The sequence below is a fragment of the Rhineura floridana genome, chromosome 8 (genome assembly GCF_030035675.1).
Source record: "Rhineura floridana isolate rRhiFlo1 chromosome 8, rRhiFlo1.hap2, whole genome shotgun sequence".
In the NCBI taxonomy this organism is placed as follows: Eukaryota; Metazoa; Chordata; class Lepidosauria; order Squamata; family Rhineuridae; genus Rhineura; species Rhineura floridana.
The window spans coordinates 55,151,608-55,166,408 of record NC_084487.1 but is presented as its reverse complement, the minus strand read 5'-3'; the positions used below and the strand labels follow the sequence as shown (position 1 = coordinate 55,166,408).

At 41.9% G+C, this 14,801-nt stretch overlaps 1 protein-coding gene across 2 annotated transcripts in view; it reads right to left on the bottom strand.

Moving 5' to 3' along the window:
- CDK17 (cyclin dependent kinase 17) overlaps positions 1-14,801 on the bottom strand; it is a 129,942-nt gene that overhangs the window by 57,150 nt on the left and 57,991 nt on the right. For both annotated transcript variants that reach the window (XM_061639525.1, XM_061639524.1), the window contains 2 exons: positions 13,136-13,300; positions 1,743-1,876 (listed from right to left, as the gene is read on the bottom strand). In XM_061639525.1, the coding sequence (XP_061495509.1) occupies positions 1,743-1,876; positions 13,136-13,300 (299 nt within the window). The remainder of the gene's footprint in view (positions 1-1,742; positions 1,877-13,135; positions 13,301-14,801) is intronic.

Here is a 14,801-nt window from a genome sequence, read left to right as displayed (position 1 = left end):
CAACGGACAAAATGGAGAACTGTGGTTGGGGGGATGGACACAACAATACTGTATTCATTTCCATTTGTTGTTTTAATTTTCAGTACAGAGGTCTTCCACAAGAATGAGATTTACCCAAATAAGAATTGTACTAGAGTGATACTGGGGTATTGTGCTAGACCTTTGTATTATTATTTTTGTTAAAAAAGCTGTATGTAAGAAGTGCAGTTACAGCCTCTGAAGCAATCCCCTATATGTATGGCAAGGAGAGTAAACTCTTCCTAATTGGGTAGTTGAAATCCAAAGCATGCAACAATTGGTGAAAACAACACTGATTCCACAATACATTTCCATCTGGAAGCACCCAGAGTGCCTCATTCTTTAGAAAGAAGAAACACCCAAAATGCAGCATTACACAAAGGGATAGAATGTTAGTTAATCTAAAAACACACTGTGACATTCAATACATGCTTATTAATTCTTAGCCAAATTATGTTAGCTAAATGTATAAACATTTCTTTGCCAACTAAGTCTTCCAGCTCATATTAACAACTGCTTGTTTCCATCGTACCTCTAAAAAAACCAACCCTACACCAAATATTTAAACTCAATAGTAGAGAAAGATAAGTAGGATAGTCTGATGTTTCCTTCCATAATGACTTGTTTACTGAGAGGCTGGGATCCACTAACTTGAATATTCCCTTCCAGAATGGAACTCTTCCCACTCTTAGAGATAACTGTAGCTGATAAAATGTTCCTCTTTAGATTAGGGGCATTTAGAGTCTTGTTGTGACCCCCTTTCCATGCCACCTCCAGTTCCTCCAAGAGGGGGGCACCAGTTGTGCTTAAGTCTTCCTAGAGACCTTGCCCTGGATCTCCATGTGGATTCTGCAGGTTGGGGTTGTCTGGGGTTCCTTTTGTCAAGTCCAGAGAGCTTGGTGGGATGGCTGGAACAATGGGATAGTCAGAATGGGCGACAATTCCAGAGATTTATGATGCCCATGACCTTGCTTCTGTCTATTCCTGCCATACTTCTTGGAGTATAGCAAAATATGAGGAATCTGAACTCAAGGTAAAGCTATCCCCACCCTTTCAGAATCCTTTCCGCAGGACTCTTCTTATGTTTTTATGATGGAACATGCTATCCCTTTCCCACTCAATGAGCAGTACAAAAGCAGAGGTACTGTGGGGTGACTGCACACAACAAGCTGGCACAGCTGAGCCCTGGAAAAGCTACCTATATATGAACAAACTAAAACATTGAGAGAGAAGAGGAAATAACAGGGGATCGAATCAAATTAAAAGAGAACAGAAGAAAGGGGAAACAATAAAATATAAGTTGACAGGATTCTTAACACTTGAGCTGAAACACAATGACCATTCTGCTTGCCAGGGAGACCCAGAAACTAACAAGGGATATTCAAGTTTGTCTTTTCTTTCAAGTATGCTGGCCCTGCCTTCAAGAGAAAGAGTTAACCTTCTGACTGCTCCCCAACCACTGTATACTATGAAATTGCACATACCAACAAGGGTTAGGTAATTAGTTTTTTTTAAAAAATCTCACTGCACTGTCAAAGGTAGCGCTTTTCAGACTTTTCTGTGGATTCTACATGAATTTCTACTTCAATTAACTACTGGCTAATTATATCGAACATCGGTAGATTTACTATAAAAAATCTGACAGGAAAGGAAGTAGTTAAAATGGGCAAACAAATTCCAAATCTCTTGTTAGCATAATACCTCCCAGTGGGAAACTAGATTACCTCCATGGAAATCCTTCTGTGTATCCGGTTTCTGAGGCAAACACCTGTAGGAGATTGGACTTCATCAGATGACGTTCCAGAAGCTTGATCACTTTCACCATCTGATCCCATTTTCAGATTTTCATGTACAATGTCTAAATCAAACAAAACCAATAAAATTACCTTATTATCTCTCAATTAAATAAGCACTCTGCTTTTTATTGCTCACCAAAAGCACTGGAGCCAGTTAATGTGATACCCATTTTATCACTAAGATTGTACCCATCAAATGATTAGGGCATTCTAAATATAACACTGACATGCTTTTTGGTCTAATTAGTCCCAGTTCCTGATTTCTGTTTCTGTTTTTAAATTAAAATCTCTTCAATTTGCTTGTCTTTGAAAACCAAGGCTATCAATATGCAGTTGAGATAGCAAAAAAAAAGCAATTTAAAATGTGTAGAGTCAAAATCTTGTACAAAGACATACAACTTTATGGTAAGGAAATTTTTAAGAGGAGGTTTTTTAAAGAGCTGTTAAAGAAAATTCATGAAAAAAGAAAGCGATTGGAAAATTCAATAATCAGACAACTTCAAGTGAAGGTACTGTGTTCTTGAAATAGGAACTAGTGCAAATCAGCTCTGTGAATATGTGTTTATGTATGTAATAGTAAGCATCAAATTCTCAGTGTCACAGTTACATGCAGTTTTTAGTGTTCTTGAAAAATAATGGGAAATAAGAACCATCACCAGCAGTTACCCTTGGTTAATGACAATATTTCATTCACATTTCCATTAAAAAGTAAATGTACTGCCTTCAAGTCAGTTCCGACTTATGGCGACCCTATGAATAGGGTTTTCATGAGGCTGAGGGGCAGTGACTGGCCCAAGGTCACCCAGTGAGCTTCATGGCTATGTGGGGATTCGAACCCTGGTCTCCCAGGTCGTAGTCCAACACCTTAACCACTACACCACACTGGCCCATAATTACAACTTTACCAAGGCAAAATTGGAAATGTCTAGGGTTTTTTTTTTAAAAGAGGGAGAAGGAGTTAGGTAACAAGAGGCTTGCAAGCCTCTTGCCAATACATTCTGGGGAGTGGGTGGGTAGGTGGGGAAAGAACAAGACTATTTTTCTTATGGACACCAAGATTGGATCAATGATTTTTAAAGTAAACAAGCAGCACTTTCTTGATGAATCACTGACTACATGATTAAGGGCCTAACTAGGCCATCCTGAAGAATTTAGTGGTATGCCATATTTTGTCATGTTGCATAGTACTTAACAGATCCTTTTCAAGACAGAAGTGTCCATACTGAACTAGTCTGAAGTCTTTAGGCACAGATTTACAACCAAACATTCTTATGGGAAATGATTCAGCAACACAATGGGCTGGTTCACATGTAATATTAAACCATGGTTTAGTGCTACACAGATAAGCCACAGTGAGTTGGAGGAAAGTGTTGTACTTGCACACTACTCCCTCCCTTCTCCTCCTCCCATATAGCCAGTAGTATGACTTATGCCAAGTTTACTTTCAGTTTCAAACAAATTCAGCTTAGTGTTATGTGCAATCCAGAAATATTAGTTATAACAAAGGTTTGTTGTCAAACAATTCAAGTTCAATCCATGGATTACGAAACTGGCTTTGCTTAACTCAAACTGAAGTTTGGCAAACTTCAAGGATTGTAGGATGTTTACTACAACCCTCCTGAGCTCCAGGTTATGGAAAAGAGATAAACTTAGAATTAAAGAATTCCAAGCCCAAGAATTTGATTTGAGCACCACGGCCAGTCTGCCCATTAGCCGTTCTAAGGTCTTTGCCTGAGGTGGCAGATGAGGAAGGATCGGCAACCTTCCCCAGCCTCATCATCCACCTGTTGCTACTAAAGCAAAGAGGTAAGCGGCACTCCTAAAGGGCTCTCTGGTGGTGCTGGGTTGCCTACGCCTTGCTCTAAGGAAGGGACCTTCTTCAAAGCAAGGCATTCTGGATGAGGCGGTCCTGGAGACTGCCTGCATCTGTGCTGGTCTGCACAGCAAATTCTGTTTAAAAGCTAAAGGTTATGAACTGTTAAACTTTAAAGTTAAACTTTAAAGTTTAAATAGTATATGCTGCTGTCATAGCAAAGCGGTAACACAGTTGCTCTTCAGGGAAACCTTGCATACAGTGCTTCACTCTGCAAGTACCCTACATCCCCTAGGAAACTATGTTAGAGCAAAGCATTGTTGGGTGGGAGGCAACAATGCATCTGCAGTGCCAGCTCTGCTTCAGACACCAGAACATCCTGTGCCAGCTGCAATGAGCACCAGAACTGAACTGCGCTCACAGTTGTGCAAAATCCACTCCTGGTTACCCTAGGCTTTCCTTTCTTCATTTCAGCAGTATAATTTTGGTGGGCACAGTCATTTTGTTGTTGCTATTCTTAAACTAGTTTGGAGTCAGCAAAATCCTTGCCAATGTATTGCAAATCATCCAGAACCTGATTGACTTTCTGCCTGCTTGTGGTTTAACTAACCACTGTTCATTTTAAACCAAGATTCCATGCTTGCACATAATGTTAAGCTGATATTCTTTGAAACAGGAAGTAAATTGGACAGGAGTTCTCTCCCCTGCTGTACAGGAGAAGCAGAGAGGAGGGGAGCACTCAAACCCAATGCCTCACTCGGGCTCACTGAATAACATCCACATAGTACTAAACCATGGTGTAACATTACACACAAACCAACCCATTATGAAAACGTATACATAGGCTTGATTTTGATAAAAGCTAATTTCCTATAGTATGCAACTACAGACCTATTCACATTCCAGACAAATCATATAGAATTAACATGCGGTGGTGAAGAGAGATCACCCTGATACATGTGTGTATATAAACTGCTGTGTATGTACAGTCAATGTAGGCCTAGTCATGCAAAAGCCTTACATAGCAAAAGCCATTAGACTATGTGCAAATGCATCCATTACATGTTAACACACATTTAGGTGACAAAGGTAATGCAATCACATGCTGATACTACAGGCTTTTTACCATGTATGACAAGACTTAAATTGTTTACTTTTTGATTTAAAAAACCACACACATTGTTTTAGCTTCATTTGTCCCACAACAGAAATGGATAACCAATGAAAAAAACCCCGGCACTACAATGTGTACATCTTTGCTCTATACATTAATAAATGCAACAGATAATTATATAATTATCTAATAATAATAAATAAAGAAGGTTCAAGAACTTCCTGTGATGCATTCCAGTAAGGTACTCTCAACTAGAGATAAGTATTTTCTAGTATTTTACAGAAAGGTAATTAAATCAAAATTTGGTATGATTTATAAATAGATTTTGATACAATAAAATGTGTTTGTATCTGTATTGCCACATAGACTCTTTAAAATATTTATATGGCAAATGACTGAGGAGGAAGGTGAAGGCATTATTTTAAAATGCCATCTGCAGTGTAACTTGGTCTCAGAATGATTGACATCAGACAAAATATTCAATCACTCAGTTTTTATAAATACAAAAGATTCCTTTGTGAGTAACGGCATCCATTTTGGCAATTGCAGTGCTCAAGCTTCCAATTCTGAAGTTAAGTATAATGACTGCTGTTGTTTGCTAAGTTGAATTTGCTTGATTGCAGAAATTTATATAGCCCTAAATATGGGTTTTCTTATTTTTACTTGAAAACAAAACAAAAACGCACTTCGTATCAATTAAAAATAAAATGCATAATAAAAGTTTATCCAATTATGCAAAGGTTGTTATCAAATGTAAGCACTGCAACTGACTGGGTGAAGTAATAACAGATGCAGGAAATGGACTATACCAACTTAAGTCCTCCCTCTGCTTATAAGACAAAACAGTACTTTGGTTCATAGGAAATATTTCTCTATCTTGAGCTTATTGACATAAAATTACACCTCTGGGAAACCTAATTCACATCTGCAGACACAAAGAACAGGCAAGCCTGCCAGTTAATTTCTTTATGAAGAGAGAAAAAAACTGCATTCATGAATATTTAAGCAATATTCCAAGGATTCAGTAACATAAAAGCATGCAATTGATTCAGACAACAAAATAATTGCACAGTGATAGATCACCAAAAGACTTAGGAAAGAGACTGTAAAGAATGGATTGGTTATGAATTTTCTGCAAAGGCTTTTTCACAGCTGTCATCTCTAGCCAATGACCTGAGTCAGCCCATACTACCATCCCCCCCTTAACTTAGAATAGTCAGCCTTGAATGTTTTATCATGGGGACTCACTAGTGACAGTAAGTCTTCATTTTGATTTCAACCACCACAAGCCTTACTGTTCAAGTTCAAATTTATTGTGCGGTCAAAGACACGGTCTACAAACAGTAAAATCAAAACTAAAACAGGGAGGGTTAAAAAAGTTGGCATTGTAGAGATTGAGCTGTGTGCAGAAACTTGGCAGTCCCATGGGATATATACTTGTCCGTCCCTTTTAAAAGAAACTGTAGTTTGTCTAAAAGTGAGCTGGATTGAGGCAATTTGGCAATCAGTGGGTTTAGAAACTTAACTCGAGGCGTGTGATAAAAGGGACAAATAAAAAGAACATGCGGAAGAGATTCAATTTCATTGGGGCTGCAGGGGCAGGATCGGTTGGTATATGGGATGTCCCTGAAGCGACCTTCGAGGAGGGCTGACTTTAGGCAATTAAACCTGGCCCGTGAGAAGGCTAGTCTGTAGCATGGAAGATCTAAAAAAGCCAAGTACGGGGCAGGAAAACGGGATGAGAAGCTCAGACCAAAATGGAAAGGGGAGCAGGAGGTGGAGGCCTTAGCTGTGTCCATTTGTAGATCAATATCCTTGAGTCTTCTGTTGATAGAGGCCTTAGTTGTAGTTGGGTCTGAACTAGTTAGGGATAGCAGTGGGAGGCCGATGGAGGAGAGTTTGAGTTGGACTGCTTTGGCCCAGGAGCTGTTAAAGGAATCCTGTTGGATATAGGTAAGGTAGTCCGTAGGGTTAGGAGAGGCCAGCTTGGACCAAAAGCATAGGGTGCGGGACCAGGTCTGGCATTCTAAGGACGTAAGCCCTGCCTCTAACCTTAAGACTGCATTGGGGACGCATCGGGGGATGTCGAAAATAGAACGGAGAAAGTTAGAGAGAACCGCCTCCACTTTGGAGCAGAAATGGCTAGCCCATATCGGGCTTCCATAGAGGAGCTGTGGAGCGATTTTAGCAGCAAAAACTTTGATGGCAGCTGGTATGAATTGACCCCCTTTTGAGAAAAAGTAGCGGAGTAGCACTTTGGCCGTAGCCTTGGCCGTGGACACAGAGGAACGGATATGAGGGGACCATGAAAGTGAGGAAGAAATATTACCCCTAAATATTTATATTCCCTGACCTGGGAGATTTTCTGGCCATTGATGCTCCAGACCGGAGTAGAGCGCCGAGGGGAAAACACCAAAATCTTTGTTTTTGAATAATTAATGGTCAGGAGATTCAGATCGCAGTAGGCCATGTAGGAACGGAATAGCCTATTTATATATTGTGCTTGTTTTATTTCTGATGTACACCGCCCAGACAGCCTTTTTGGCTTAGGGCGGTATATAAATTAAATTAAATAAATAATAAAATAAATAGCCTTCTGAGGCCTATTTTGGATAGGGAGAGTAGAGCCGTGTCGTCGGCATATAGTAATAGAGGGCATGCATGTTCTGCAATTTTGGGAGGGTGGAAGTTAGCGGCTTGACAGTATGTACTCAGATCGTTTTGGTAATGATTGAATAGAGTAGGGGCCAGTATGCATCCCTGTCTCACCCCCCTATTGACTAAAATAGGGTTGGTAACTGAGCCATCGGTTCTACAGCGAACCCGAAGGGTGGAGGGCTGGTAGAGTTGGAAGATAAGAAAAAGGAGTCTTTTGTCTATAGATGTTTGAAGGAGCTTTGACCATAGCCTATCTCTAGGTATCGAATCAAAGGCCGATTTAAGGTCTATGAAAGCCACGTAGAGCCCATTCCCGTGGAGACTAGAATATTTTTCGGCCAGGTGGTGTAACAGGGCACAGTGGTCAAGAGTGGATCTCAGTTTTCTAAAGCCTGCCTGTTCCGGCCCCAGGATGGACTTCTCCTCGATCCAGGTGGTCAGCCTACCATTCAGGTATTTGGCATAAAGTTTCCCAATGATAGATAGTAAGCTAATGGGTCTGAAGTTGTTGGGATCCTCTTGTGGCCCTTTTTTATAGATGGGGATCACGATGGCATCCAGCCATGTGGTTGGGATGCTGCCGTGGCTATTTATTGTGGTGAAAAGATTGGAGAGGAGACCACCATGCAGCTTGCACCTTCAGAAGGTCAGCTGGAATTGCGTCAGGCCCTGGAGCCTTTCCGGTCTTCAGGCTATGAATTAATGACATGATCTCCGCTTGGGATACTGGAGGCCAGAGGGGTAAATCTGAGGGTCTAGAGGGGACTAGCTTTTTGGTAAGAGATAGTGTGGGCTCCTTGAAAAGGTCTGAAAAATGTTTTTCCCATTCTTGGGGGGGAATATGGCAGGTAACTGGATTCGGGGAAGAGAGGGCGTCCGTGACCAGGGCCCAAAAGATCTTGGAATCGTTAAGTTTGGCCGCATTGATTAGTGACTTCCAGCCAGCCTGAATAGCTAGTGTCTTTTTAGAAGTCAGGAGTGCTTTGTATTGATGCTTAGTAGTGTAATATGTGGGAGGGAGTTGATTGGAATTGAGCATCCTATATGTCATATAAATCTTCCTCAGGTTTCTCTTAGCGGCCACGCAGTCTTTATCGAGCCAGCGGGCAGAGTGGGAAAGGCCTCGGGGTTTAGATTCATGGTAGTTATTTTTTAGTATAGGTTGCAAAGCAAGAATCAGGTCCGAGTATGCAGCGAGTTTGATTTGCGGTTCTGAGTCCTTCAGAATATTTTCTCTGATCTCCTTGGCCGGGGTGGAATCCAGAAAGGTTGTTATTCTGGAAGAGATATTTGGGGACCATTTGACCTTTGTGTGTCTGAGCTTAACAGAGTTGTGATTAAATGTTGAGATAGTTTTTAAGTGGATCGGGTCTCGGGTTGAAATTGATAAGATTAACGGAAGATGATCACTGTCAAGTCTTGTGCCCACTGCAAAGTGGGCAATGGCACTGGATAAGGGAAAGGAAACCAGCGCGTAGTCTACCAAGCTGCTGCCTCGGCCCGAAATGAAGGTGAATTCCGCACAACCATCATGTTTGTGGTGGCCATTCAGAATTGAGAGGTTGAAGCAGCCGGGCAATTGCAGCAAGTGGGTGCCGGCGTAGTTCGACTTTAGGTCTTTTGAAGACCATTCTTGGGAAGTCCATTGTTCGATAAGATCAGTGGAATCCCAGAGGTTGGAGGAGAGGAGGGCGGTGCTGTTTGGGCCTATCCTGGCATTGAAATCTCCCATTATGACAAAAGGAGTGCATGGATGACGTATTTCAATGTCCAGGATATAGTACTCCAAAGTCTCCCAAGCCTCTGAGATTTCTCTTCTAGATGGAAAGGGGGGAATGTAGAGATTAATCAATACAAAAGACAGGTCTTTAAGTTCTATCAAAGCAGCCATGGCCATGGAACCGCAAGAAGGGAGTTTGGAAAATGTTGCAGTTAAAGAAGTTGAGAAAAGAATAGCCAATCCTGCACTGGGTCTGCCTTTGCCTTTGGGGGGAACTGCTGAGAGCACAACTGAAGAAAAGCCTTCCAGTGTGATTGCATCCATTGTCCACGTTTCTTGTAATAGAATCACATCAAAGTTATGCAAAAATGGTAGAAGATCGGGTGAATTGGTTTTAGATGTCCAACCTGCTATGTTCCAGGATAGGAGACTGAGTGAAGGGAGGGACCTGTTGGAGCTAGGATGGGGAAAGAAGGAGAGGTCAGATGGGGAGGGGTAACGGGGTTTAGGTTGTCAGTGCGAGGGCTCTAGGGTGTTGTGATTAGGAAAGTCAGATAGAGGGAATAGGGAGAACGAGGAATGGGGGTTTGTTTCTCTGGGCTCGTAGAGTTCGATAGGGGCGGAGTCAGACTCTATAGTTTGTCGAGCTTTCTCAGGCTCACCCGCTTTGAAAATATTTAGTAGATGGTCCTTAAAACGTTCTAGTCTGAGAAGAATATCTAGTTGGTGCTGGGGGGGGGGAGTGTGGAAAAGGAGCGGGAGGCCGAAGCCTCATCTCCGTTAGGAAAACCCTCTAGCATACTAAGAGAAGAGGCGTCAGCTACGGAGTCATCTGATAAGCTCAGCTGGCTTGGGGGAGAGGTAGAGATAGTTGACTCTGGGAGGGGAGCAGGCAATAGCTTGTCTAGGGGAGTAGGGCTATTGGTAGTCCTGGTTTCTAGCCTCGAGGCTCCTTTAAATCGACTCTGATGGGGAGAAGATTGCAAGAGGCTAGGGGGAATAACTGTAGGGGTGTCTGGGATAGTAGCATAGAAGGGAATTAGTGGGCTTGGGGGGGAATTATTTAAGAAATAACGTTGAGCAAGATGCCTTGTTCCTGAAGCTTATCTCTTACTTCGTAGATCCAGTTTGTCAATTGGGCTGAGTGAAATGTTATAATAAGTCTCCATGAGCATGGATGAGAAGATAAGTTGGTTGTATAGTTAATATAGCTCCTCCGTCGGCTATCCAAGTGGGCCCGGCTAAAACAAGAATCCAGAAAGGGAATGCTCGGGGGCAGATACCGAGAATCAAAGTCCTGGTATAGGCTGGTGGCAGCAAGTTTACGAGGTTGTAGCGCTAGATTCCACGGGAGGGAATCAGGAGGTGCGCATGGAGGTATGGAAGAGGAGGATTTCGTTTTAGTGATAAAAGTAGATACTGGTTTCTTCGTTCCATTGTTAGCAGAAAGTGGAGACAATGAGTTCTTAGTAGGATGTAGGGGGTTCCCTCTGGGTACTTCAGGTTTGGAAAGTTGTCTATCAGATGAACAGATGGACTTGGGTAGAGATCTCTGTTGATTGACATCTTTATGAGGGTTATCAGGTTGAGGATGTGAGGTCATCGAGAGGGAATGGGGGGGGGGAACCCAGAAGGTTGAATAAGGGTTTGAAGTTCATTTTCTTACCTGGGTTAAATTTAACATTCTTGACGTTCTTGGGTTTTTTTGTTCCTTGAGGGGCTGTCTTGCGTGGCTTGTTAGCTTTAGAGCTATTCCTGGGGGCCATTTTAGTTGGAAGATAACCGGAGGGCAGAGTAGGGAGCTGATTATTAACACTGGATTTATTACTTAGTAATTGTTCCGTAGCTTGTACCAGTGTTGTCAGTAAGCTGTTGGTCTCCGAGATATAGACTTTGATCAAGGCTAATTCTTCCAACACTATATTATCTCCGGCCCGAGGAAGAGAGCGTGAGTCAGCAGTGGACTTTCGGGAGTGTGTTTCAAGAGGAGATTGTGTCATTAAAGATGGAGTAATGGAATCCTGAGTTTCATGAAGAGAGTCTATTGTTATCAGTTCGGTGGGGATATCTCCCTCTGCTGAGTAATGAAAGCCTGCGTCTTGTAACTCCTCAGCCAAGTTTTTGAAGTGTGTGTGGTCTTTTCCTATACGTTTGGGAAGTTGCAGATCTAGCGACCAATCAGGCGGAATTTCTGGCTGGGAGTTTAGATTAGGTTTGGGGGAGAAAAAGTGAGTAATTGTAGATTGGTGAAGCGTCTCATCCTCTTCTAATAGTCCCATTTCTCTGTGTTTCTGCCGTGTGACGACCATTTCAGGGACTGCCGCAGTTGAATGGCTCAACCCAGCAGGGAGCTTTAATGACTTAGTTTCCAAGCCTTACTGTTATCTTATGCCTCATTTCAGAACGGGGCCCACAAGGAGATGGCAAACAATGTAGTTTCTATTTATAATGAAGAAGTGTACAATATTTTAGTACTTATGGAAGCCTTCATTTCTGAAACACCTTAATGCTGTGCACATGGTTTGTGGCACACACTGGTCTGGATTAAGTGGGTCTTTGTGGACAGCTGATATATCCTTCTTTGATGCACAGAGCTCTTGAATCACATGACTGGACACTCAAATAGGGTTTTACAGTACTATCCTATTCATGTCTACTCAAAAGTAAGTCACACTGAGTTTAGTGAAACTTATTTGCATGTAACTACACATAGGATTGTAGCCTTAGAATCTTTTAAAGGCATGATTATATGAACAGTGTCAAATAACTGCAACTCCTTCATAAAAGAAAAAGGTAAAATGCCAAAGCTAATGTAACTGCCAATCTGTACAAGCATAAGCATCAGTACATCCTTGCACGTGCCAAACAAACTGTAGTACTAGCTTCATGACTCACCAGCAGAACCTCTAATCCAGAGATGGTTTGTCACTTTCCTGAAATTGGGCTCAGTAAGGCTGTAATCCAAATAACTTTATGCCAAGCTGCGTAGGGTTTGGGTTGAACAGAGGCATTTCTCTGCTTGCTTGTGCCAGCTCACTCCACTTGCATCACTCCGCTGGCACAGACCTCCCCCTTTCACCTACCGAGCATGCAGGCAGAAGGCCTGTCAGCTGTATCACCATCAGCAGAGCCCAGCAGATTGCTCTGAAACAGGATGTTCCAAGGGCAGGGCCAAGCTGGCCTAAGATCTGATGGATCCCAAGCTGCTCTCACAGGCACAGAGGGTAAGGACTCAAACTGGCACAGGGATCAAGCCCAATCTGCGTGCTCCCCCTTCCGCTGCCATGAGTAGCCAAGATGCGGCTGCAGCAGTAGCTCCACTGTTCCAGAACCTCAGCTGCAGCAGTGAGCAATCTGGATAGCAGCCTAAGTAAGGGATATATTGTACCTTCCTATGTGCTAATCGTTCACATATGAGTGTTTTATAAATTAACACTTACATTTTTCTTTGGAATCCATCTTACTAGGATGCCATCCTATTATGATGGTGTCTACCAGTTGTGCAAACTTGGGTTTATACCAGACTTTGAACACATCTGACTTAGAACGAACACATGTCACACTGGTTTAGGTCCCAGAGAGGAGTCTGTGGCCACTTCACTTCTCCCTGGTCATTTTGCTGCTGTGCCACACTAAGTTAAGCTATAGTTTGCTTAGTGTGTCCTCTGAACCCACTCTTGTAGTTTAGCTCTCTCTCCAGACTAACTATGAGCTATAACCAATGTATAGAGAGCTAAACCATGAGCTCTGCTTTGATGGAGTGAAGGACCATGATTTCCTCTTCTGAGGCCCATGTGTTCACGCTAAACCATCACTTGACTTAATGTGACATGCAAACTAGGCCATAGCGAGTGTCCTTCCAAATACATTTAAGATAATAGATTTAGAAGTATTAAAGTATCTTAACACTGTGTTTCTATGGCTATATTAAAATATTATTGCATTATTGATTCTCTGACTTCTCTTCTTCGCCTCAAAGTATAACTTAACAAATTGACAATATAAGGATACATTACCTAATCTGCTCCCATTTCTTGGCATTGCCATAAAAGAGCCAAGACTGCCACCTATAACACTGTGTGGTCTTCGTAGTGGAGGCTTTTTGAAGGATCCTGTGTACTGGTGAAGGAATGAGTGCATGCTATGAGATGTTGGAGGTCTGCCATTCTTCACAATGGGCTCTAAAATTTGCCAGCACCAACAGATTCATCGCAGGAAATTCAGGCACATGTTAAGAGAGAAAAGAATAGAGTTACGATACAGTCTACTTATAACAATATTTAAATAAGGTCCAAAGTATTTGGAGCTCGGAAAGTAGGTCATCAACGGTGAAGCACATCACAGAAAAAAAATGCACAAGAAAAATGATCCTCAATGCATACAGACTATATAATATACTGTGTTGTTTTTATTATTGTTATGATGTTTTTATTTGTTTTAACATATTTTGAAAGAAAGAAAAAACAGTCCTTTTCTCCCACTCCCCCTTATGCACACAACACCTAACCCCAGTATTAGTCTCTAGGTTAGGTGAATGGGAAGAATTTTCTGCTCAACTGCCTCTTCACTGTTTTTTCCTAAAGCTACCCTTATCAGAAGAAAGGATTCAGAGACCCAGGACTCCAGTCCATCCCTAACCACAAAAGAATCCTGTCAGAATATATCATCAGAGCTGTATGCACGCAATGGTTCTGCAGGACCAGACGAAAGCAAACAACATTATATGGTCACAAAATTCAGCTTCCTGAGAGTTTCAGTTTTCAGATGTATTTTTTAAAACAGGTTTCTAGCCCTTATGGTTGTGAAGATATGATTGAATGTGAGTGAAGAATGACTACTGAAATCTCAGAAGCCACAGAGATGGCTGAATAAAATAGTGGCAACAGGATTATAGTCTCCTTACCTCCTTGCTTCTCATGACTAGCAAAGTAGAGTATGAAAATATATTGATGTGTATCTGGTTCTGGCTTTGTGCTAGTGCAGTGGTTCCCGAAGTCTCTTTCCCATGGTCCACTTGACAATTACTGAGGGTCTTGGTGGACCACATAATGATTTTTCTGCCTGTTGCAGCAATTGTAATGCACTGTGCTAAATGCGTATGATTTTTAATTGTATTTTATAGCTTCTTTCATTTCTTATATATTGTATTTTATTGTATTACAATTTGAATTCCACAGAATTCAAATTTTAATACAATAAAACATGATATCAGAATCAAGGAAGCAATAAAAGACCATTAAAAATCAGTATGAATTTGGATGTGCATCTCTCATCTTCAATTACAAATACAGATATACTGCAGACCACCTATATCAAGCTCATGGACCACCAGTGGTCCACGGACTACAGTTTGGGAACCCCTGTACTAGTGGGAAGTACTTCTGCTCAGACAGGGTGACCAATCTTCCTCAGTCCTCCCAACCTGCTGTAGCCACCCACCCCAAAGAGCTCTTGAGAAAGACTGGGAAACCCTCCGGAACAGTAGGGGATATGGTGCAGAGAATTGCAGTAAGTAGGATGGCTTGACAAAAATCAGGAATCCTTTCTTTCATGAGTAGTGCAAAGCTACCACTGCATACAGCCCATTATGAGTAAGAAGGAAAAAAACTACAAGTTTGCTGAATTTGCACCAACTTTTCCTGGTGTACAATGTTTACAAATATTTACCCAAGCAATTCAGAT